The sequence below is a fragment of the Echinops telfairi genome, unplaced genomic scaffold (genome assembly GCF_000313985.2).
Source record: "Echinops telfairi isolate 266 unplaced genomic scaffold, ASM31398v2 ScPeMD7_1;HRSCAF=3_0, whole genome shotgun sequence".
In the NCBI taxonomy this organism is placed as follows: domain Eukaryota; kingdom Metazoa; phylum Chordata; class Mammalia; order Afrosoricida; family Tenrecidae; genus Echinops; species Echinops telfairi.
Genome location: NW_022103896.1, coordinates 22,864,168 through 22,889,277, shown reverse-complemented (window position 1 = coordinate 22,889,277; position 25,110 = coordinate 22,864,168). Strand labels below are relative to the sequence as shown.

Here is a 25,110-nt window from a genome sequence, read left to right as displayed (position 1 = left end):
TTGCCTTCTTGGCAGGGGCAGATCTCCAGGTCCTTTCAGTTAGCAGCCAGGTGTTTAACCATTTGTATTCATTTCCACATCACAAAAGCAGAACAGACTCGGGGACACACGCGTGGGGAAGAAGATAGACATCAAGAAGTCCACGAGTGCCCGGGGTTGCAGAGAAGCCACTAGAAACTAAACTTGACACAGAAGGGGGCAGGGCACGCTCTCGACGGGCACAGCCATGGCGCGAGTGCAGCCAGCGTCTCTGTCAGAGGCCCAGTGTCTCGCGGAGGAAGTTGCGGCCAGTGTGTCCGTGGTGACTGAGCTCGGCGGCGGTGATGGCGATGGAGCGAGCGCGGTTGAGCGGTTGAGCGTGGGCCGGGGTCCGTGTTGCTCCTCCCTCCAGCCGCAGAAGCGAGCCTTCAGACGGTGACAGCAGCGCTGCCCTAACAGGTACTTCTCGGCGACCACCACCCCAGAGGCGCCGGCGCCGACCACCACAACCTCCTCCAACAAGCGCTTGGGACGCACTGCAATCCATTTCGCACTAGGCTATGGAAAATGCAGCCGATTTCTGGCTCCTCCCTTGTAAATATGCCTCTTCTGGATGTGAAAAAGCCCTGACATGCCCAGAAAAGGAAGGGCACGAAGAGCTCTGTGACTTCAGGCCTTATTCCTGTCCGTTCCCTGGTGTCTCCTGCAAATGGCAAGGCTCCGTGGATGCCGTCGTGCCCCATCTGATGCACCATCAGACGCCCATTACCACCCTGCAGGGAACCGATACCGTTTTCCTAGCTATGGACATCGATCTTCCTGGTGCTATTGACTGGGTGATGATTCAGTCCTGTTTCGGCTTTCAGTTCATGATAATATTGGAGAAGCTGGAGAGATACGAGGGCAGCGAGCCCTTCTTTGGAACTGTACAGCTGATAGGAACAGAGGAGCAAGCTGAAAATTTTGCTTATCGGCTTGAGCTAAATAGTCCTGGGCGGCGTTTGGCTTGGGAAGCCACTCCTCGATCTATCCATGATGGAATTGCAACAACCATTTTGAATAGCGACTGTCTAGTCTTTGACACTACAATGGCCAAGCTTTTTGCAGAAAATGGTAACTTAAGCATGAATGTAACTATTTCCGAGTGTTGAAATGGCACTCAAACACGTTCTGAAAAAATGTTTAAAACCAATTAATGCATTCAGTTTTCACAGAGAATAAGGCACCCAGTAGCCTGTCAGCCTGAAACTCTTTGTAGCTAGATGTATGACAGTAAATAAAAGGAAGGCTGTTAAATACAGGAAACAATTGTATGTAGTAATGCAAATGTATCTTAAAATAAGTCAATAGTAAACCACTGGAAAGCAATACATATATTCCGAAGTTGGGCATCTTTTGGATTTAAAAAGTTTATTCTAGAGCAAGTGTAAAATAATTCTGAATCTGTGTTTATTGTAGATGGATTGTACCACTGGAAAACTTTTTTTAAAAGATTTTTTTTTTTTATGCATGCACATTCTCCCAAGAAGACTAAGAATAGCAGATTAGAACTAGCCTGGGAACCACTGCAGTAAAATGGTAACGTTCAGCATACATACTAATATAATAGAAAAATAAGAGCACACTATACCCACCAAAATAGTCAGAAGTAAGTGTAAGATATTTGACTGTTGGTACTTAAAATGGAGAACTAAAAAACATTACAGTTCACAAGATAAATTAAAAGGTTGTCTTTGAATATGTGAAAAATGGACAAATCTTTAGAATATTCATAAAAAGTAATTTAATTACTGACTTTAAACTAATAATTGTAAGGTGATACTATCAAAATGACCTAAAGACATTAGAATATTTTAATAACTTTATAAAAACAGAGCTGACTCAATAGCCAAAACTGTGTTCCCACCATATTAAAGCCAAGGGGCAAGGTTAATTCTCTGACAATAGCTAAAGAATTAACACCACTCCTCACAATGTCTTGCAAATAATAAAGGAGGCAGGCACACATCTTACTGCATACTATAATGACAGACTTTACTTGATAACAAGGAGAAAACTAAATCTTCCTGGGAACTTTCTTCAACAAAACACTGAAAATCCAGTCCAATAAAAGATTAAAATATTGTTCCCAAAAAACCCAAGGGCTTCCCCACGCAGACTTGTCATCTCTTAAACTTACATCCCCCCCAAACACAGCAGACAGTAATGAACCGTCTTCTTTAGGACAGGCTCTAGTCCTTACTCGAGACTCAGCATGATGTCTGATTTGTCAGCTGTAAGAGCTATGGGCTGGCCAAGCTCACAGGACTTTCATCCTATAGGCATGTTGATGATAAATCCAGTGTTTTTAAATATCTTAAAAAGTTTAGCATAAAAAAGGAGAAGCAACCTAACTGCCCACTTACGGTAGGAGATGAAGAAAATGTAACAGTCATACACTAGAATACAGCAGTGAAAAATAAGCAAACTAAGATGGACGCACAAACGTAATTAACACTGTGGAGAATACAATTATCATTTCATTTACAACGTTCAAAAATAGTAAATCCACAATGCATACACAAAACAGGTGGTAAAATTATAAACGTATTAAGTTTGACAGAAATCAGAATCCTAGTTACTTGGAGGGGTGGGCAGAGGTGGCTTTTGTAACCGGACCGGAACAGTTAAGAGATTCTGTGGCACTACCTATCGTCTATTTCTTAACCACCGTCATGGAAATAGGGATTGTTTGCTTTACAATAATTTATTAAACTATGCAGTTATTCCATGGGATTTCTCCTATAAGGAGACCTGTGGTGGTGCAGTTAATCATTAAATTGGGCATTTGGGGAAAAAAACCTGTGCGTTTGTTTCATGTAATTCTATAAAGAGTCTGAGGTGCCCTGGTGGCATAGGGAAGAGGGCACAGGGTTGCGCATAGGGCTGCTAACAGCTAGGACACTCACAGGGACCATTCTACCCTGTCTTTGAAGGTCATTCTAAAGCAGGAATGGACTTGACAGCAGTGAGACAAGGAATCCTGCTGGCCAACAGGTTGGCACTTTGAACCTACCACACTGTTCCAGAGAAACACTTGGTTCTCTACACCCCAACGGGTATGGCCCAAACAGCCCGGTGGAGCCGCTTTCTGGACAGAGTCAAAACCCGCATGACGGACAGAAGGCTTCTTTAAATATCCTTCACAATGTTTTTCAGAGAAGTTAATAACAAAAGAGTACAAGAAGAAGAAAATGTTCTAAAACGGATTGTGGTAATAATGATTGTTAACTTCTTGATATGGGTGAATTATTAAATTGCATATGTGGATTATGTACCAATGAAACTGTTTAAAAAGGAAAAAAGTATTTCAGGGGGGGGATACGAGAAATAATTTTTTATAGCATTCCCGAAAAGATCTCAATGAATTAAAAGAGGGGCAGGGGGTATAAACTTATAGGTGAGATTTCTTCAAATCTCAGAAAATGATAAAATAGGGGGGGCTGCTAGTTATATTTTTAAATAACTATAAATTCCTGGATTAAGTATATTCAACAGCTGTCTTGCATGGAATTCTTTCATCCAACAGTTAATCTGAAGACAACGAATATTAGCTATGGCTAAGAATAACTGTAATTAAAAAAGAGCTCAGTAAGGGGGAATGCATATGGGTTCATTACTGACACACAGTAGGGGCAAGTGTATTTATATTAGAGAATCGTCCAGAACTCTGGGAACCCTGCCTTGTACCAAGTGGGAAGAACATTCAACATGAATATGGCCCAGAAACCCCAGAGGCTGCGAAACTGCCAGGTTCTTTCACCCTCAAACTAAGATAGTATACACTCCTATCCACAACAATTTTAGTCATTCCAGGATCTGTTTAAAACCACTTCTACTCCATTAGTGCTAAACGTCAGTACACCTGTCTTTAGAGGGCATCAAGCCCCTTTCCCCTACAACCTCTCAACTCCCTTCCTTTTGGCCTTTTGTGCTTCCTACAGCAGATAGCTCAGCCTTGAAGAGGGGCCGCTGGTTTATTAATCCTCCTAGACTGCTATCATTTTGATCCTAAGCGACCAACCCTTTCTGGGCTTGATTTACACAAATCGTTTTATAGCCTGTTTTTCTTCTAATTCAGCATATATAAGAAAGCAGTCTAATATACCTAGACAGAGTAAATATTCAAGGGTTAGTACTGCTGAGTTCATTTAACTATAAGAAGAGTAAAAGTATGGATAGAAAATCCTTTAAGTATATTTGTTAAATTAAGCAAAGAACATGAAAGCTATTACTCAACACATTACAGGCTCTGGTAAGCAAACAAAATGTGAGCTCATCTTGAACGCATGCATACTGAATAAAATCCACACAACTTTCATCAAAATAAGTGAGAATACATTCAAGTCCAATGTTGACTAGTTAGGTAAATTCCTTGCTTCCTATTAATCTTCAGTACAAGGGGCATTTAGCAGCCTCAGAACAAGCTACATCACTAGGCTTCACAACCCCTCCTCATGAGAGGAAATGTTCACTGCGCTGTTTAGTTAGAGCATATATAATTGTTTTGTTTATAAATAACCACCTATTTGTGGACTGCATCCCTAATGCCCATATATATCACACTGTACCTAAAATGCTGCTATGGGGCCAGCTGCTGGTTCCCGTTCACAATTCAAATGCAGCCTCTGGTTTGGCTACAGTGGCTGTCCAGCCCGTCCCTCTCCCACTTGTTCCCCACTGTTCAGCCAGGTTGACTAGAGAAATCCAGAGACATTCATTTATGTATTAAGATGTTTGTATCAAGAATTAATCCCAGTGCAGTCCAAGTCAAATCCCTAAATCCCTCTTCAGACTCATGGGGCCACATGCAATGATGCAGAATTCAGGAACATCACCAGCCAGTGGGCGCAAAGTCTTGTGGATCCAATGGTGGTGGCTCTGGCAGCTCTGAGCAATTCCACAGCAGGAAGGTGAAAGTAGAGTGAGTATGTATATGTGTGTGTGTATGGGGGGGGGTATGGGGTCAAGCTCACAAGGAGGCACCTGATTGACAGGCTAGACTCCACCCCTACACTTCAAGTTAACACAAAATTATTTAACTACCACAGAACAGCCCTTGTCATTTGGCACTTTTACACTATTCTTTAGCCATGTATAACTTTCAAACAGACAATAGTAGAATCATATTTCTTCCTAAGAGGATAAAGCTAAAAATGCCTAAAACTCAAAATGTGCCAGCCTCATTTAAGCACAATATTGTACATGTGAACAAAACAAAAAGTCTATACCTAACAAGTGCAGTCATGTAAACACCTAAACCATAATCCTATGAACATATTCCCCCACCCAAGAAATTATGTAAGCCAGCTAGCTACTTCATGCCTTTATCTCCCCAACTTTGGGTGTCCAATTTTCTATACTGCCCACTAATATCAACCCAGCGCTCTGAGGAGACAAGCGTGTTCTTTGATGTGAAGCATCTTCATTCCACTTGGAACCTTGTGAGTTCACATCCATAAACAAAGTCAAATCAGGACAAGCCATCCAGAAAGTCAGCAACAATATGTACACCAATTCACAGGCTCAAAAATCTTAATCTGGTTGGGTGCTGGTCAAAGCAATGTGGGCCACCTACCTTAGCCTCACCAGGGTGCCCATTAGCCATCTTGCCTTTTGACCACGGGTCCTTTTACAAATTCTCAACACTAGCCCTCTGGGCTCAGGTTCTGGCTCAACTATTCAAACTTCAGACCAACCAACATGCTCCCTTCTCTCTGTCCCTGTGAACCAGGTCCACAGGTGTCACTGGCCAAACTCAACTGCTTTTCTCCCACTTCCACTGAACAAGTGGATCTAGGTGGTCACCTAGCAAAGCCACGGGCTGCCCTAGAACAGTCCTAGATCCGAGTTTCATAGCTACAGATTTTCCCAGCTTCAGGAGCAAACCACTAGCTCAAAATACCAAATAGCAAAATGCTCCCCTTTTTTCTACAGTCAGCCAACATCTCTCAACAAGTCTTTTCAAATGCAAATGTACTAAACACTCACAGCACAGGCACCAGCTGGGGCGGATGTTTTCAGAGCTTTCTTTGCAGGCTTGTCCCATGCTCATTTAAAGTTCCAATTTAATATCTGAAGGTAATTAGCTTAAAAACTCCATTTTCATACTTCCCAACAATCATTTCTATTACCCATTATATCAATAATAGGCAGAAGAAATAGGAAAAAGCATAGCAGAGTCAGAAGCTAAACACATTCTTATAACAGTCAAATTCAATCCTTGCTTACATAAACTATTCATATGCAATATGGCCTGAGTCCTCTGGACCCTTCGGTCAGCCAGTCTGACCGGCTGTTAGCCATTTTAACTAAGCAGCACGGTCTCAGAAGTTTCAGAGGCCATTTGTCCCGAGCTCAAAATATACATTTATCACTTTTATTTTTGCCATTACAGACAGGATTAACCAAAAGCAACTTCTAGAAATCAAAACCTTCACTTCCCGTGTCTTTTCCAGAAAACAATCAAGTAAACAGTATGTCCGTATCTGACATCCAGCTAGCCAAAGTAAAACTACCATAAGGCAGTGGGTCAAACAAGCATCTCCATCTTCATGATTTGTTTCACTAGCACCCCACTCCCAAGTTACTATAATGTGTTAGGCTGGCTTGGCTAGAGAAACGAATCCAGAGACACTCGTTTAGTCTAAGAAAGAGTTTTACATCAAGAACCTCCCAGCCCAGTCCAACTCAGGCCTGTAAGTCCCTCCTCAGACTCACGAAGCCACATGCAATGAGGCAGAATGCAAGGATGTGGATCAAATGGCGTGGCTCTGGCAGCTCTCAAAGTGACAGCAGGAAGGTTTTTTGGGGGGGGGCGGGGAGAACGAGGTGTCCTAGAACCCTCCTTATGAGGAGATCACACCCACAAGGAGGCACCATCAGGCTGTGACCTGACGGACCTGCCAGTTGCACCCCTACCCGTCAAGTTGACAGGAAACTATGTAACTAATACATCCACAAAGCTATTTTTTTGGTTGGGGAAGGGGGGAAGACTACAAGTGGAGTCTTCCTTTTAAAGCTCACTCCAAAGTGTCACTCCCCAAAGAAGGTATTCAACTGTTCTTTCTTTTGGTTGTTAAAATATTCTCTTTACATGTTTACCAGCCAGCTATGTTCTTTAGTCCTTGAAATTTGCCTCCAAACCCCACCACCAAGGAAGCCCTAATTATGTATTCCAAACTTTTAAGAAAGTAATGCTGGGGGGAGGGGGTAAACGGGAGGCATGTCAAGGAGATTCGGGAAGGAAAACTGATTGTGGTAGCCGTTGTATAATACTGCATGACATGACTGAACTATGGAATGATATATGTATTAACTCCCAATTATTATTATTTTAATTAAGGCTATAAAAATACAAGAAAGCACCCCTCCAACTGAAAAATGAAATGAGGGAACATTTAAGTTTTGTTTTTCATTTTAAGGTTTAGTGGACAGTGGTTTTCTTGCAGCTAGTCAAAACACAACATAAAATCTCTTCTCCCTAGGGTTCACTGTCTGACATCATCAGCTGTTAAAATCCTGCTTTCTAGAGTAACCTAGGAAACCCTCTCTAACTAGCCTCTCTGGAACCACCAGGTCTAGCAGACACATGGATAGGCACAGAAAGATATGCTCATAATTTTTCAAACACGCTGTAAAGTCTCCCTAAATCCTCTAAACATTCACTACAATTTCATAAGGAAAATAGTTTCTTCTCTATGGCAAGCTCTCAATGCATTTCAAAGCACTGTTTGATTTACAAAATACTCGCCACATTTCCCAAGACCTTGATTATATCAAAAGCAGCAACAATAGTGTAAGCCCTAGATAAATCTGTTGCTTTACAAAGAAAGACCACCTAGTGTATCACCTTTGACAAAGTAAATATTGTTTTAAAATTTTAATCTAACTGGAACTTGAGCAATATACCCAGAGATTATGTTGGCGTTACAAACGACTTAAGAGTCTAAATGAAGACAGGAATCTACAACACACACACACACCTAAGAACATACAGGACAAGTAGAAAATGATCTTCAAGAAAAAAAGCCCAAACACGTGTTTCTGGCCCACCACCATCGTGTGGATTACAATTCAAAGCAGCCAGTAGAGGACGCCCCTGCAGGGCATGATCTTTAAGGCAGGCATTTGCCACATCTGCCTTCCCTCACCCAGCAGCTGGTGGGTTTGAACTGCCAACTTTTCAATTTCCATGAACAGGTAAGCACTCTTAACTACTTCCCCTCCAGGTATTTATTTTTAAATCCTGCGTTCATAATAAGAGAAAAGCAGGCCTTTAAAATACATTGAGAAGTACCTAACGCATATCTAGGATAAAGTTTAAGATAATGTTGTGTTGTCCTAATTAGGTGCTCTACTTGAGTTTTAGGTTCTCATATGCATTGCAATGGATACACAGAATTCACGGACAATACTCAGGCTATAATGCAAGTGAGAAATACTCAGGATACAGTTGTATATCAGCACTTGTTACAATGTTCTTTCAGGTCGGCTAGTAAATGCCCAAAGGACATTCTACTCTAATGTAAATCTCAACCAGAAGGCATTCAGCCCGCTCTGCAGCTTAGCTCCCTGAATAAGTGTCCTAAGGCAACCACTACAGTGAGCCTCAGCCCAAGACACTTAGCTCCCCTTCCTCAGGTCAGCAAGCCCAACTTGCCCAATTAAGAGGCACCTCACTGTACAAGCCAAGCCAGCTTCACTTGCTCTGTTGGCCAGTAAATCCACCACTCTGTTTCAGGTACTGGCTCCTGGTTCTCCTTCTGCTGCTGCTGCTGCTCCTCTGATGTTCTACTGGATTCAGGGGGGTTCACTGCTCAGGGATCTTGGGTCTACAGGACTTGCTCCACTTCTGGCTTTTGCTGGTTAATTAGATCCCACCTTCTTCAGAGGGCTCTTAAACACAGCAGGACAGCATGCCAGAGAATCCTGTTTACTATTACTCCCTGGTGAATCCTATCAGTATCTTCTCCCCACCTTCTTACCAGGAGAGCCACATGAAAATAATTCACTGCCCCTATAAATGTTTCCTTTATGTTTTCTAATTTGTCTCAATACCAGCTAAATTTTGGCTTTTACTAAACAGCGAGGCAGGAATATATGAAGGAATAGCACTAATTTTGACAATACCTCATTACAGTGTAACCCAAAATATAGTTAATGTTCAATCTGTGGGAAACTACATTTTTAATCGTACAACTATATTAGTATCATTTATACATCAACAAATTTTAGCAACTAATCGTTCATAACTGTGAATGATAGTTTAATAAAAGACCCTAAGAACGAGAAGCCATAAGTAAATTTTACCTGTGGTGGTTGTGGATTTGGGGGGGGTTGGTTTTCTAAGTCCAATAAAACTTTATGAAAAAAGTATCTGCATAGCCAACCAGGTGGCAATTCAACTCTGTGTGTGTTCAATTCAGCGACATGATGACGGTCGTCGGATTGTGTAGCCCCTCGTGCCCTTTTTTCTAAGAATTCTCCTCTTACACCAGCGGATTTTGTAACTTTGTTTAGTCTTAACAATTCTAGTATCAACACAGATTCAAACACTGATAGATCATTGTTCCTGCACATGGGGGCTTCCAAATGTTTGTGGAATTAGAAGATAAAGGAAAATTCCATGACCTTTCTGTAGCCTCCACACATTATAGAGACCAACGTAAGTAAGCACACTTTTACCCAAAGTACGCATAGTTAGCTCACAAAGATAAAGAAAAAATACATATGAAAAGATAATGTATTCACTTTTAATTGATTAAAGAAATATCCAAAAAAGTATACATTTTTTTCCTACTGGCAAGTGTGTATCATTTTCAGATAAAACTGGTAGGGTGCAAACTGGTGTGATATAAAATCCACCTGTAAAGGCATCTAAAATATATTTCTAAATTAAACCAAAAATTCAAACTCACTGTCATCAAGTGGATGCCAACCCGGAGTGACCCTACAGGACAGGGTAGAACTGCCCTTTGAGTTTCCGAATCCATACCTTTTTACAGCAGAAAGCCCTTTCTCCAGGGAAGCAGCTGGTGGATTAGAACTGCTGGTGTGGGGTTAGAAGCCCAACTGGTAACCACTGAGGCAGCAGGGGACCTTCTAAATGAAACAGTATATTAAAAAGTAACCTTTTTAAAATTTAAGAACCATTTTCTCTAAATTTAACTTTATATCTATTGCCACAAATGAATCTTTTTTTCATTTTGTTCAACATGAGACTTATTCTTGTCACAGATTCTCACCACTTCTCTTTGCACCCTAACATGCTATATTCTGGATGAGAACAATCACTTTTTAGCACTCTTCGGTTTCTCTATCAGAACAAGTGTCTATTTTCAGGGCCATGGTTTCCAGAAGTAAACAGAGCTGTAATCACTTTTCAAATGGCACCACCCACACAAGACCGTAAAGAGAGAGCCACACCGCTGCATTGAAAAATGTGTGCTGAGTGCTGAAATGGGTGGTCTGCAAGGCTAACTCCCTAAGTGATTTATTTATACATGTTGATCCCAAGTTGGAAATAAGAATAATATATCTGTGAATGCCTAGAGTCTAATGCACTCTAGTTTGGACCGATCACTGGGCATTCATGACATCGCAGACAGACATTGTAACTACAGGGCAAATTTTTCTCCCCACAATTGGGGCCAACTTAAGCCCCCATCATCACGGTCTACAAATTTAAATTCAGTGTGCTATCAACTTTTTTAACTTTTGAAAATTTGATGAGCAAACGTTACTACTTTGTTATGTAAATTAATTTCCATGTGAATTTTCAATATAAGCAAGGTTGAACATATCTTCACATACTTAAATGCTATTTTTATCTCTTTCTTGTGATTTGTCTGAACCATCTAAAGCCCAATGTTTCCACTGGTTTGTTTTCTTCTCTGATCAGGAGGGGGCTTCCAAAGGTTCCATTTTCCAGGAACACTTTGAAGCCCCATCACATATATTTTTAAAATTCATCTCTTGGCATTATTGAATTGCAAACATTTTCTCATTTTGCTGTGTAGGTTCATTTTTAGCTTTACGTGCTTGATTTTAGGGATTAAGGCATGCACCTCTCATTTCCATGCCATGTGTAGAAAAGCCTTTTCTACTCTGAGAGTACATATTAAATAACTAACTCATGTTTCCTTTCACGTCTTTCTTGACTTACTGTTTTACATTTCTGATCTATAGTATATTGTTCTTCAGAAGCAACTCTATAAAGGAGCTTTCAAAAGTTAAAAATTCTGTTCAGGTGAGCTAAAGACACTCCATGAGTCAGATAGCTTGTTTAATTTCTCAAAGCTGGGAGATAGCGATACAGCTGGCTCTTGGAGCTGAATTCCAGCATATTAACAAATAATAAAAGAAAGCAAAAAGTGCATCCCAGCTCCCTCTATTCATCCCATGTTTGTTCTCACATCATCTGTACAAATAAGACCACCACAACCGACCTATCCGAGGCAAAGGTCTTTACAAATGAAGATAAGCCTTAAACTGATATGCCTAAATTTGTGTACAAGTGCATATTTTCAAAATAAAATGTCTATAGCTTGGTGGAGGGTGAGGGGGGTGGCCAAGAGTTGAGTATAAGAGCTCAAGCAGGTGAGGAGGGATCACAGCAGGCAGGCAGGCTGTCTCCTGGAGAATATCAGATCCTCAAGAGACTAAGACAGGCACCCTCATGGGATGGAATCTGCCTGAGGAATCAGAGACCTGGAAGGTGAAGGGTAGAAGCACAGCATGGGAGTCAGCATCTGAGGTGGATAAAGCAAGGCAACACTTGGGTGGATGTCCTGATATGCCATCCTGACATAAGAAAGTGGGGAGAGAAGGCATCATGAAGGAGTGGAGTGGGTTGGCTAGCAGAATAACAGCCTGAGCAATGTGAGGAGGATATCCACGTGGGACAGGGAATGACAAAAAAGCTACAAAGTTTGTCACATAAGAGGAGAAATAAACCCAAAAAAGTAAACAAACTGGAAACAATACGGGCCATCATTTCATTATCAGTTAAGGGAGTTAACAAATATGGAAACAAAACTAGGATGAACCCTGTTGCAGTTGGGGTTATCAGTACAAATTCATGAATACAGAGGGTATGTGTGTGTGTCCACATGTGCATTTAAATACTTGCATGTATTCCCGAGCTCTATCGGCTGAAAATGTGTCCAGGAGCAGCAACACCCCTATAGCAATGTGCACTCAGTGGCAAGCTGTTGGCTTCTAAATACCATCCTTTTCTGAAAGGATGTAGGTATCTTTTGAAAATGACTGATCCTATGAAATCATGTTATGGCAAAGAGCACCGACATGTTCAACTAATTAAAGGATGCAAACAAATTGAATAAACTGATCAAACTGGGAACAGACCAACTATCAAAATAATGACAGAAATATGTAGTAGTCCACTAAATGCTCAGTCAACAATTACTTTAAAACAAACAGAATGCTTACACATTGTGAAGAATGTAACCTATGTTAGCGACTGATTTGTGCAGAAATTTTTGAATGGGAATTTATAATTGCTGTGTTAACATTCACTAAAATAACACACTAAAGTGAAATTACCGTATATACTCCATTATAAGCTGACCCGAATATCACCCATGGCACCTAATTTTACCACAAAAACTGCATTAAAGATGTGCTGAGAAAACGTAGCCCATATACAAATATATACGGTACTTGGTATGGCTCTTTAGCCCATCCTCTTTGTAACTCTTGCCAAATGATTAGGTGGGGCCATGTAAGTTGGGTGTATAATAGAGGGAATTCTGCCATTCCACTAAGTCAAAAACAAATCATTTCAGAAGCAGGAACAAAGAATCCAAGGACCAGGAAACGAGGAGAACCAGGGGTGAAGGGCACCTGAGATTCCTGTGTGAAGAAGCAACAAAGCAACAGCACCAAGACTGTGAGACAGAGCAGAGGAGCACTGCCAAGAGGCAGACTGGGGGACATGGGATCATGTCGCTGAGAGGCTGAGATCTGGGAGACACACAGCTGCCGGCAAGGCTGAGAAGAGACAGTGTGCTGTTGGCAAAAGAAGTATATCTTTTAACATTTTGTGACCTGCTAGCTTCCTTAATAAACCACATAATCTTGAGTATTACCTATGCATTTTGTGTAGCCACTGCAGTGATTTATAAACCCAGCCGAGAAGTCAAGTGCCTTGGGAGGAACAGTGGCTGTAAGGTAGAGGAGGCTGGAGGGTAGAGACATTTCTGACCTCTGCCTCCTAAGTATCAGCCTTGGGAGATGTGGAGCTGGATTCTCCTCCCTTCCTGTAGTCTGAAGAGGTCAGATGTGGCTTCCAAGCCTATTCTTCAGATATTAAAGAGACAACCAACTAAACAAAAAACACTGAATAAAACTGCAAGTCACGAGTCTATATAAACAATGGCTGGGTTGAACATATGCTACAAATGAAATACTTAAATAGTTTCAAGATATTCCACCCAGAAAAGACTTGGAAGTGTTTTCTTCCTAAACTTTCTAGCTCTGTAATGTAGCTTAAAATTAGGGATAACAATTAAGATAAACCTATTTCATGACTGTATCAAAAATTAGATCCTAACACACTCTACAAACTTGTGTAGAAATAACGGTGTTTTTAGTGAAAATAGAAGGTTTAATGATAAGCTAGACCTTGCGTGCGTGTGCTCAGTAGCAGAAAACTCCATCTCTTTTTTTTGCTGATGAGGGCTGGCACATAGAAAGAGTCGGGACCCAGAGGTTGGCAGGGTTGGAAAGAACTCTTGGTTGTCAAGGGGGGGGGCGGCAATCCCTTGGAACATGCATACCCTGTGTTTTAAGCCTTCCCAAGCATAGTTTTATTTAAAAATCAGCAGCTGAGAGAGCTGCCGACTAAGACTGTACGCATTCTGGGCCCATTAGCTGAAGGAGCTGTCCGGTGAGAGTGAGGCTGGAAGAGAAGCAGAGCTCCATGGGAGCAGAGCTTGTGAGGCTAGTTAATGGCTGCCAGCAGTGCTGGGCAGAGCTGAACCAGCCCACAGAGATGGACAGCTGAGATAGCTGCTTGCTACACTGACTATGAACTAGGCCAGTTAGCGATGGAGAGCTGACAGCTGGGAGAACTGAACAGCATGGGGCTGAGAGCTACTTTACAGACTCTTAAGATGGCCAGCAGAGAAAGCATGTGCTTAACAGACAAGTCAACCACGAATGACCGGCGGAGGGCAGTGGCGGTGGCAGAGATCTGCTCCAGTGAAGAGCTCATCTGCTCCATAATCTTTTGGCCACCCAGCCTTGGTCCTTCTAGACCAGTGGTTCTCAACCTTGCTTTCCATACAGTTCCTCATGTTGTGGTGACCCCCACCCCAACCATGAAATTATTTTCCCTACTTCATAATTGTAAATTTGCTAATGTTATGAATCAGGCAACCCCTGTGAAAGGGTCATTTGACACCCCCCAAAGGGGTCATGACCCACAGGTTGAGAACCACTGTTCTAGACCTAACCAGTGTGTTTCCTGATGCTGATCCTAAGTAGTTCCTGTTACTTTCAAGTTGCAGCCTATTATTTCCCTAACTAACCTTATAACTGTGAATAGGTTCTATTAGTTGTGCACGGCCACTGCTGGACATTATCCAAACCCAGCAGAAAAGTAGAGACTGTCATGGGGGGGGGGCGGGGGCGGCTGGTGTCAGAAATAATGGAGAAGTAGGAAGGTGGAGACTAGCTTGACCTCGGCCTCACAGGAACCAGCTTTGGTGCTGATCCTGACTCTTGTTCCCCATGAATTTGGACAGTTCATTACGCTATATTATAGGACATGATGAAGAGTAATCTGACCATGAACTATATAAGGCTGAATGGCCCCACACCAAAATCAGGCTGTACACACATGAATCAAAAAGTTTCAAAATACAAAAACACAGAAAGCACCGTAGTCAAGCCAGGAGACTCATCAAGGCTACCGGTGACAGGTTGATGAAAGGCCACTGAATCAAGGCACTGGGGTCTTTCCAACTGGTTACAGATCACCTTAAGGATGAGCTAAAATATGAACGAAATCCAAAGGACATAGGAAATGACACCTGCTTCAAAACATGAAAGGCGCCGAAGATGTATTCTTCCCTCAACTGCTTACCAGTGTAGTAAATCAGTGTTGGCCTTGCCTCTTGTAGTCTATTACACCTGCGTACCTTGTAAAAGGGCTAGGTGCTTCTGTTAGCAGAGAGCGTGTAAATTCAACTGGAATTGTAGGGGTAGCTAGTCTACTCTGCCTGTCCTCACAGTCACTGTCCTCATTAACTTAGAGCCACCCCGAAGGACAGAGACTTCTCATTTTATTATGTTATGAACTTACTTTTATCTCCTTTACCAGAATGCTCTAGCTGAGCCCTTACCCCTCCTGCAGAGGCAGTGAGGGCTTATGTTTCTTTCCTCGGGGCCCTAACCTTTATTTGTTCCTATTAAGTAGACCCTGTTTTAAAACATTCCAAATTTCAACTTGCCATGGTTACTTTGAATTATACAATGCAAATTAGTCCACTCAGTAAGGCTTGATCTTGAAATTTGATAAACATAATCCCAATGATTAAATTTAAATTATACTTCAGTCCAAGACAGACCCTATATAGTTTCATATATCTCCAGGCAGAACACGAACTAATAACTACACCCAGAATTTGTGCTTTTGTGAAAAAATAACAGTATCTACCACTCATTAAGTGCTTACTACAAGCCAGGCACTACCTTAATGCCTTACATGCTTGCTTAATCCTCAGAAAAGCCCTGAAGGGAAGACGGTATTAACATGTTCAAGATCAGATCAGATTCAAATGCACAAAGTCAGCTAAGCTCCAGAACCAATGTCCTTACCACTATCCCAGATGGCTGTTAAGGAGCCATGATTTCAAATGCAATTCAATTATCGTAGTTATTTTTCTTATGGCTTTGGTATTACCTTGATATAAAATAAATCTGACAAGACTGATTTTTCAAAGGGGTGAACTGCGTAAACTTCAAAATGGGTATAAAATTCCAAACCCAAACCTGCTGCCATCAAGTCAATTGCCGACTCACAACAACCCTATCGGACAGGGCAGAGCTGTCCCTGTTGAGTTCTTAAGACTGCAACTCTTTACTGGAGTAGAAAGCCCTTTCTCCCTCAAAATGGATGTAGGTTGCAATTAATCCTAGCCCACAAATCAAAGTAGCTGCTACTCGTTCCTGCGAATTATCCTTGTAGTGAGTAGACATCGTATTTCTCACATCTGCCCTCTCTCTGCATTCCGACCAGTTCTAACTGGTCTTCCTGTAGCCAACTACTATTTCTCCTTGAGCAGATCCGACCAGCGTCACAATGCTTACAAAAAGCCTTCCCAGCTGTCCAATGTCAATGGTATAAAGGCCACACTCCTGAACACAACGATCACTTTGACTATGCACTGTTATAAACAGCAAATGTCTCCCTTTTGTGGAAGAGAAAATAGAAACAAGGAATCATAAATGTTTAACATAGCCCACAAACATCCTCAGTGCCTCTTCTTGGAGGACACTCCAATTTGAAACCTCTTCCCATCCATTCAACCTCTTTTCCCCCTTGGGGAAATCCAAATCTAGCAAGACAATGCCTGCTCTTTTAATGATGTCATTTTTACTGCCCTCCCCACCCCTCCCCTTGATGGATGCAAGAAACCAGTAATACTAGTGGCTCATGTTAGCAAGAAAGTTGGGGTGAACCTGTTGAGAAGTTAAACAAGCATACACATGCTTTGGTCATTACAAGGATGAAGGTCTTTAAGATCATCGAAGAGAAATTTTTAGATTCTGAAGAATGGAAACCGTGAGACAAGAGCAGGCATGAAAGGCCTGTATTTTGGAAATCTCCATAGCTCCTGGTAGCCGGGCATCGAAGGAAGCGCAAAGTGTCTGCCTACAGAAAGACACTCGGGCGATGACGAGCACCTGAAACGCAACGTCAACCCCAGTTCTCGACCCTGTGCCGTCTTCATGGTAGTAAGGAAAATGTTCTTCCGTTTTTATTGAGCAAAAAGTCAAGAGCTCAAATGCACGTATGGTTTATTGGTTCTGTCCCAGACTATCTTCCAATAGTCTCTAGGAAAAAGGAAGGGTAAAAAACAAGAGAGAAAAACGTAATACAGCCTGACGGCATCTATAAGTAAAAGTGGCATTCAATATGGAAGTTAATTTTAGTGTGCTTAGTGGTTCAGGGAGTCCATTTATAATGCAAAGTTAGGCTAAACATAACATTGGTGCTTTTAAACACCTTTTTTAAGAACTGGGAGGAATTTTTCTATCACTGCTAATTTACTTACAAATTATATCCTTTCTCAAGTAAGTCCACCCTTCTAAATATAAGGTACTCTCAAAACATTCAGCTAGTTATCTTTAATCATAAAATAAGACTTCTGGTTCTAAATTTATTTTGTTAAACTGCTTCACTCTGATCAATTCTCCTTCAAAGCTAAGAAAAATAAAAACTTTTTCTAAATGTAGTTGAAATTAAGGAAAATTTTATTCTTTAATTTTAAGCAAATTTAAAAAAGCAAACTGAAACACTTTTTTTTAGGGGGGAGTGGTATACTGCTTCACTGTTGATATGGCTTCAATCTGTACATACTTCACAATCTCACTTTTTCAGTCAGATGAATTCCACTAATGTTTTACTGAGCATTTATCATGTCTCACTGTTCTACATGCTGGACAAACAATAAGTCTCAGTGCTGATCTCAATAATCCCATCTATCAGAGAATCATAATTACAAAGCTAATGAAAACATCATCTGATGGTCATCATCATATTGATTAACCACTGTAGCTTGAATTCTCAGCTGCTAACCAAATGGAAGGGTGGTAGATGGAACCCACCAATCAATCTGAATTAAAAAAAAAAAAAAAGAGGCGGGCAGTCTGCTTCCATCAATATTTAACCTTGAAAACCCTCCTGGGCAGTTCTACTGTGTACCACAGCACTGCTCAGAGTCAAATCCAGTGGAGTCCTACGTGACTACATGGCAGTAGGTCGGATTTTGTTTTTTTCCGGTGGAAGAAGAGAGGTTGCAGAAATTCTATGATATTCCTTCCACCAGAAGGTAGAACTTAATCACCCTCGCCTTGAGTCTGAACTTAGTGAGTCACTGCTAATGAACAAGGTATGAAAAGGGAGAGACATGGCAGTCATTCCCTAACTCAATGAACCAGTCACTAGCACTATTGTCATGTTGATATAACATGAGAAGACACCTCACTTTTGTTGTATTCCTCCTTTCCCCCACCCCCTTAGTGAAGTCATGACAAAGCAGAGCCAACGTCAAGGGAAACAAAAAGATGCTGCAGATCGGAAGACATCAAGTAACCAGGACAACTAAGTGCCCCGTGGCACAGTATAATGGCACAGAAAAAGGAGACATGTGGAAAATTAGAGTATTCTGAATAAAGTCTGTAGCAGGAACCATCAAAAGACAACGGAAATAATAAGAGTCACAGAACCAAAACAAATGACTGGACATCCAACCATTTCAAGAGGAAGGATATACGCAAGGACTAAGGGAGGAAGTCCAAATTGCACTAATGAAGACATTAGCCCCCTAAAAAGGGCTACAGGAATTGATGGAATACCAATTGAAATGCTATACCCCTAAAGATCTAGACAAATGATACATAAGATTGGATACTGCTGCCTGTGAGTGGAAGCTCACAGTCAAGAGATCCAACAATGCACTGCATAAGGTAAATCTGCCTTGGACGGTGTCTGGAATAATAGGAAAGTAAAAGATAAATGCTCACATAAGAGTGTCATCAGAATTACAATCACACACTCATAACAACTTGCAGGCACATGTGACCACCCATGCATCTGTATCATAAGGTTGTAACAAAGTTCAGAATGCAACAGCTTCCCACATGCCTCTCCTATACAAAGCCAGTGGACTCCCACAGTATATTATAATCTATAACATATATATCTTGATGTTGATGTTATCAGATGCCACTGTGTCAGTTCAGACTCATAGCAACCCTCTGCACAACAGAACAAACCCCTGCCCAGTCCTGGGACACCTTACGCAGCACCGGTCGCGCTTGAACCCACTGCTGTAGCCATTGCTACAACCCAGCTCCTGGACTGTCTTCCTTATTTTCACTGACCTACTCTGCCAAGCATGATGTCTTTTCCCAGGGATTGGTCTCTCCTAACAATATCCAAAATACTTGAGACACATTTAGGGAGCGTTCTGCCTGTACTTCTTCCACCACAGCTTTGTATGTGCTTCTGGCAGGCAACAGGACTTTCAATATGCTTCCACAGCACCATACTTCAAATGCACCAACTCTTCTTTATTCAATGTCCAACTTTCACATGCATAGGTGGTGATTGAAAATCCCATGGCTTGGGTCTGGTGTACCTTAGTCCTCAAAGTAACATCCTTGCTTTTGAAGAGTTTAAAGAGGTCTGGTGCAGCAGATTTACCCAATGCAATGTGTCTTTTGATCTCTGCACTGCTACTTGCTTCCATGAGCACTGATTGTGGATCCACGAAAAGTCAAAATCTTTGACAACTTCAATCTTTTCTCCATTTATCCTCCTGTTGATACAGTTGTGAAGATTCTGATCTTCTTTACATTGAGTTGTGAACGATAGGCTGCAGTCCTTGCTTTGCATCACCAACTGTTTCAACTATTCCTCACTTTCAGCAAGCAAGGCTGTGTCATCTGAAAGAATACATTCACACCTTTCTGGATTTTAAACCACACAGTATTCCCTTGTATAGCCTCTTGGTCCAAGTACAGATTTCTACACAAGCACAATGAAGTGTTCTGGAATTCCTATTCCTCTCAATGTTATCCATAGTTTGTTACGATCTGCCTAGTGGAATAATGTCCTTTATGGCTTATTTATGTATGTTCTGCTCTGTATTTTCTATATAAAAGGTTTACCAATGAATAATGTGAGCTTTGACTTAGAGGCAGCAGTATCCAATCTTATACATTATCGCACTTCTGTGGCTTGAGGCCACATTACCTCTGTAATTTTCTTTTGAGCAGGCTACCTTGAAGTATGGCTCCCAAACACGGCAAAATCAGTGCTAGGAACAGCAGCAGCAACAGATAAAGAAGCAGAATCGATTTTCAAGTGAAACAGAAGGTTATTAAACAACACAAAGGTTAAAAAATAATAAAATCAGTGAATGCTTCTGCTCCCAATTAGGCCTGTCACATTGAAAATCAAACTGAGCTTCCAAAACAAAGGAAATGTTCTCCAAACTGTTAAAGGATTGACTCCGTTGAAAGTTACAAGGCTGCCTAAACTGCCGAAGGGCCTCTATCAGATAGGGAGAATTTTCCTTACGACCTCCATCGAAGACCAAACACAAAAGCAACCCTCACTGAGCACGGTGATGAGGATGACAACATGCAAAGCCTCCTGCTTCTTCGGTCCTCATTCCAAATCCTTTCATTCCTAAGGAACCTTCCTACAGAAAAAGATAGGGGGAGGGGGACTTCTGACTCTAATGAAAGCTAGTGAATACTTCACTCACAGTAAAATTGTGATGCATAGCTACCGTTCCATACAATACAACGAAATGTAGTTAGTCAGCAATATGAAGAGAGCCTTGAAGTATAAGTAACCAAATGTTTTTACATGCATAAAAAGGAAGTAAAAGGAATGCTCTTAAAACATCAGTATTTCCTCTCATATTTTTAAATGTTTCAAAGAAATTAAGCTAAAACGTTTCAGACATCCAAGACAGAGCTATTTAAAGTTATTTTTAAGCAAATTATTTCTAGTATTTTTCATCTCGACAGTAATTTCATGTTAAAAGCTTACTAGTAGGAGCTTATACCAAGAGCTAAAGTAGAAAAAAAGTTTTGAAAATGATGATGGTAACATGTACAAAGAGGCTTGATACAATTGATGTATGGAATGTTATAAGAGCTTAAGAGCCTCCAATAAAATTGTTTTTAAAAAGCATACTGGTTCTTATATAAAAGATACTTTGCGGTAGAAAACCAACTCCACTAATGATGACTTTTGGCATCAATGTTGGTGAATGTTAATCACTGTATCAAAACATTTCTGATGCTGAAGTGACAATGCAGACAATGATTGTTTCCCACTACCTGATTCATATTCTGTCATATATGGGTCCTAACCCACCTAGATGAGCCCTGGTGGCAGAATGGTTACATGCTGGGCTGCTAATTGCAAGGTCAGCAGTTTGAAACCACCAGCCACTCCACAGGATAAAGACAGCTTTCTACTCCCATCAAGAGTTACAGTGTGGGGAAACCCACAGGAAAGGTTCCACCCTGCCCCATAGGGTCCCTATGAGTCAGAACCAACTGCATAGCATGAGTTTAGAGTTTGATAGTACAGCCCAGGTGTCATACTATATAAATAAAACAAAGTTTTTATTTAATCTTCCTGGAAATTGCATATTAAGTCACAAAATATGTTGATACTGCAAAGAAAGTTGTTTAAATATTAAAAAATAGGAATCCAGAGTATAAACAGAAGCGCTACTCAAATTGTTTCTTCCCATGTCCTGGTGCTCCCTTCGCTTCTAGAAATTTCGAAGACAGCATGTTAACTCACAATGACAAATCTCTATCTTAACCAAGTGGCCAAAATTAGCAGCATCAGTTACATTGGTTGAGTAGTGTACTCCCTGCCTTCCCTGGGGCAAGAGAGCATCTTTCCAAAACCTATAATCCCAGTCTAATCATTTAAAACAACTGAAAGACAAACTCAATTGAGGGACATTCTACAAAACACCTACTCTTCTGCACCAAACGGTCTAGAAAGAGGAGGCTAAGAAACAGCCACAGGCACAGGCCAGAGGTCACTAGGAGAAACGGCAGATAAACTCCAATGTGGCACCCTGAACTGGATCCTGGAAAAGCAAACGGACGCTAATAGAAAGCCTGATGCGATGCGGATGGCACCTGCAGCCTAGTAACCAGTGGTGTACCAGAACTGGTTTCTGAGTCATGTGCACACCACAGTGTATGAGGCGACATCAGGGGAAAACTGGCAGGAGGGGGCTACAGCACAGCTGCTTTATATACTTGCTCTGCAACTTTTGAGTCCCCAAAATAATGCTAAAAATTACCGGCTTAAAAAAAATTGAGAGAGACAGATTCCCAAGGCTCCAGGAGCACTTGTTTATGAAGGCTTTGGAATCGCAGGATAAACTGTCTTATAATACACAGCACCACCAGGAAATCCCATCACCAATCTGCTGTTATTGTTGTTGGGTGCAACCCATCACGCCCCCATTCAACACAGAATGAAACACTGCCCAGGCCTGCGCCACCTTCACAATTGCTCCTGTGGTCGGTCAATCCATCTTGTCTCAGGCCTTCCTCTTGCTCACTGTCCCTCTACTTTACCCAGCACGGTGTCCTGCTCAGGTACTAGTCTTTCCTGATGTCATGTAATATAATGTAAGTTGAATCTTGTCATCCTTGCCTGTAAGGAGCATTACTTGTTTCAGGAGATTTTTCTGTAATTTTGGCAGTCTTTGGTATTTTCAATATTTTTCACTAATCTACATTTCCATAAATACTCCAAATGCAACCATAAGAATAAAAGTTCCCAATGAAGATAGGAATTCACGGATTTATCAAGAACATGATAATCATTAATTCAATTAATATCGAGATAGTTGAAAATCTCCCTGCAGCTTTATAAATAAAACCAAAACCCCGTCAAGGTTCTCAGTGATGGAGCTTCTCCTGTATCTCCAGCAGATTAATTCAGCCTGCAGAATGCTCCCTAAACAAGGCCAAGCATGTTCTCTCCTCAGAGCCCTCGCACCTGGTTTTCCTCTTCTCCTGGTGTCAGCTGAATATAGCTCCGTACAAGGGCTCTTGGTCCACTGTTTAAAGTGGGGTGCCTCCTATTAAAGCACCTGTTTATTTTCCCCCCAGAATTCAGCACAAGACAGTCATTTCATTTGGTTAACTGTCTAATGCCCAATAATTTACCATTGTATCCCTCACTGCCTGGGAGAACAGGCTGCGAGACGGGTGACACTTGGTAAACTATCTGTGACATGATTGGCTGAATGAATCCAACAAGCTGCAGAAAGCGTCCCTGGGTCAGGGTGCAAGTGGCAAATGCAGCCCATGCCACGAATGGACTGTTCTCTTGGAAGATGTTAATCTACTTCACTCTATTCGGTTCTGAGTAGATTGCAGTTGTACTCTGGAGCTTTAAACAAAAGATGAATCTCTCCATAAAGACAAAGCTAAAGATATCAGTACAAGTCTAAACAGCAATGACTACTCCACATAACATACAGCCTTTTAAAATGGCCCAGAGAAATCGCTATAATCCCTGAAGTTTAAAAAATAAATAAATAAAACTTAAATAGTTCCTATTTTACTAAAGGTGGTGTGTTGTCAGTGTAGGAACACACCTGCTGGTTACCAACAGCTTACATTTCCTGTGCCCATCTGCTCCAAATAGATACCATTATCGCAGAACAGGTGCATTTGACAAAGTCTTCAGGAGGAATGGCAAACAGAAATTGAATTTTTTTACAATATGTCAGATATTAAAGTTACATGGCACATTTAGTCAACCCCTACGTGTCTGTGGGTGCCTCTTGACTCAATCTTTAGTCATTTCTTCCATCTTTCTCTAATAGTCACCTTTACATTCTCATAACTACCATCCATTTCATTCAGACCCTCATTATCCTTGTCTTCTCTGCCTCCAGTCAACCGTACCAGAAACTACTCTTCACAAAATACTGATTTTATCCTATCACTTCTCTATTGGGGAACCCAGACTGACCAGCAAGCTTCAAACAAATCTAAGAGACACCCCCCACCCCACACACACACACACACACACACACACACGCACCCCGCCCTGCCCCAAGCTTTCAATGTCTTTCATAATGTCTGTATGATGATTTCAGACTATTCCCCAGAGTGAAGTCTCTGTTCTTTACTGATCTTCTCAGTATGCTATGCTAATACTATAATACTATAAGCCCAAACGCACTGCTGTGGAGTTGCCGTCGACACACAGCAACTCTTCAGGGGGTTCTGAGGCTGTGAATCTGTATGTGAGCAGATGACCTCACCTTCTTCTCAGGAGTGTCTGGTGGCTTTGCTAAAACTTTCATGCTCAGACTATACTTGTTCCAAAATCTACACTTGTCTTTTCATTCTGCAATTAATGAGTTGCAAGCTTTACTTCTAAAACCTAAAGTTCAACCCTACTTCCCCCCAACAAGAATATGTTACAAATTCTTAGTAAACAGGTTTTCCAATGTTCAAATATTTTCCTGCTTTTAATGTTTTCTCCTTTGTCACCTTATCAAGGAAAACAAAAAGATCATTAATTCTCACTTCCATATATAAGCCGAGGCAAATCAGGTTTATTAAGACTGCAATCCTAGGCACATGCTTAAAAGAACTGACAATAGGAATGCAAACAGAAACCAATAGGCACTATAGCACTATTCACCACAGCCAAAATGATGGAAACTAGGTAAGCCTACATGCCAACAAGAGAAGAATGAAAACACAAACCATGGGATGTAGCACAGTGGAAGAATGGCCCTAAGAGAAATGAAGTCTTCACTCATGCTGCCTGCTATGCTAGGTGGACACAGACTCATCTTTCTCCAGATGAGTTGGAACCACCGTGCTTGGGGTAAGCACTCCACTACTTACCCGACAGCACCACCAAGTGCCTTTAAAACCAGATTTTAAATTATACTGGGATATGGAAACTGCAAGCCAGATTACATTTTTAACAGAGTACTCCAAAATGAAAACAAATGCATGAAGAAATGTACAAAGCACAACACATGTAAATTTTTAAAATGCATTTCACAATAATTATGCTACAGACAATAGTATCTTAAAATGTCCAATCTTCCTTTACTTATCAAGATGAATATTTCTTTTTCCAACCTAAAACATTGGTTTAAATATATCTCAGAGACACTATTGAATACTGGTGAAAAACTATTCCTATATTCTTCCTAAAAGAGTGAAAAGTCTATTCTGTTTGTCAGTTAAAATTTCATTCATCTATATTAAGCTGACCAAAGGTATTGTTTTTTTCTATTTTTTTAT

The 25,110-nt window shown here is 41.2% G+C and overlaps 2 protein-coding genes across 3 annotated transcripts in view; one reads left to right on the top strand and one right to left on the bottom strand.

Moving 5' to 3' along the window:
* EIF3H (eukaryotic translation initiation factor 3 subunit H) overlaps nt 1–25,110 on the bottom strand; it is a 106,374-nt gene that overhangs the window by 36,082 nt on the left and 45,182 nt on the right. The window lies entirely within an intron of this gene.
* LOC105979230 (E3 ubiquitin-protein ligase SIAH1-like) lies at nt 227–1,130 on the top strand. The gene is given in 2 exon segments (XM_013006375.1): nt 227–368; nt 439–1,130. Coding segments are annotated over 2 exon segments (834 nt in total).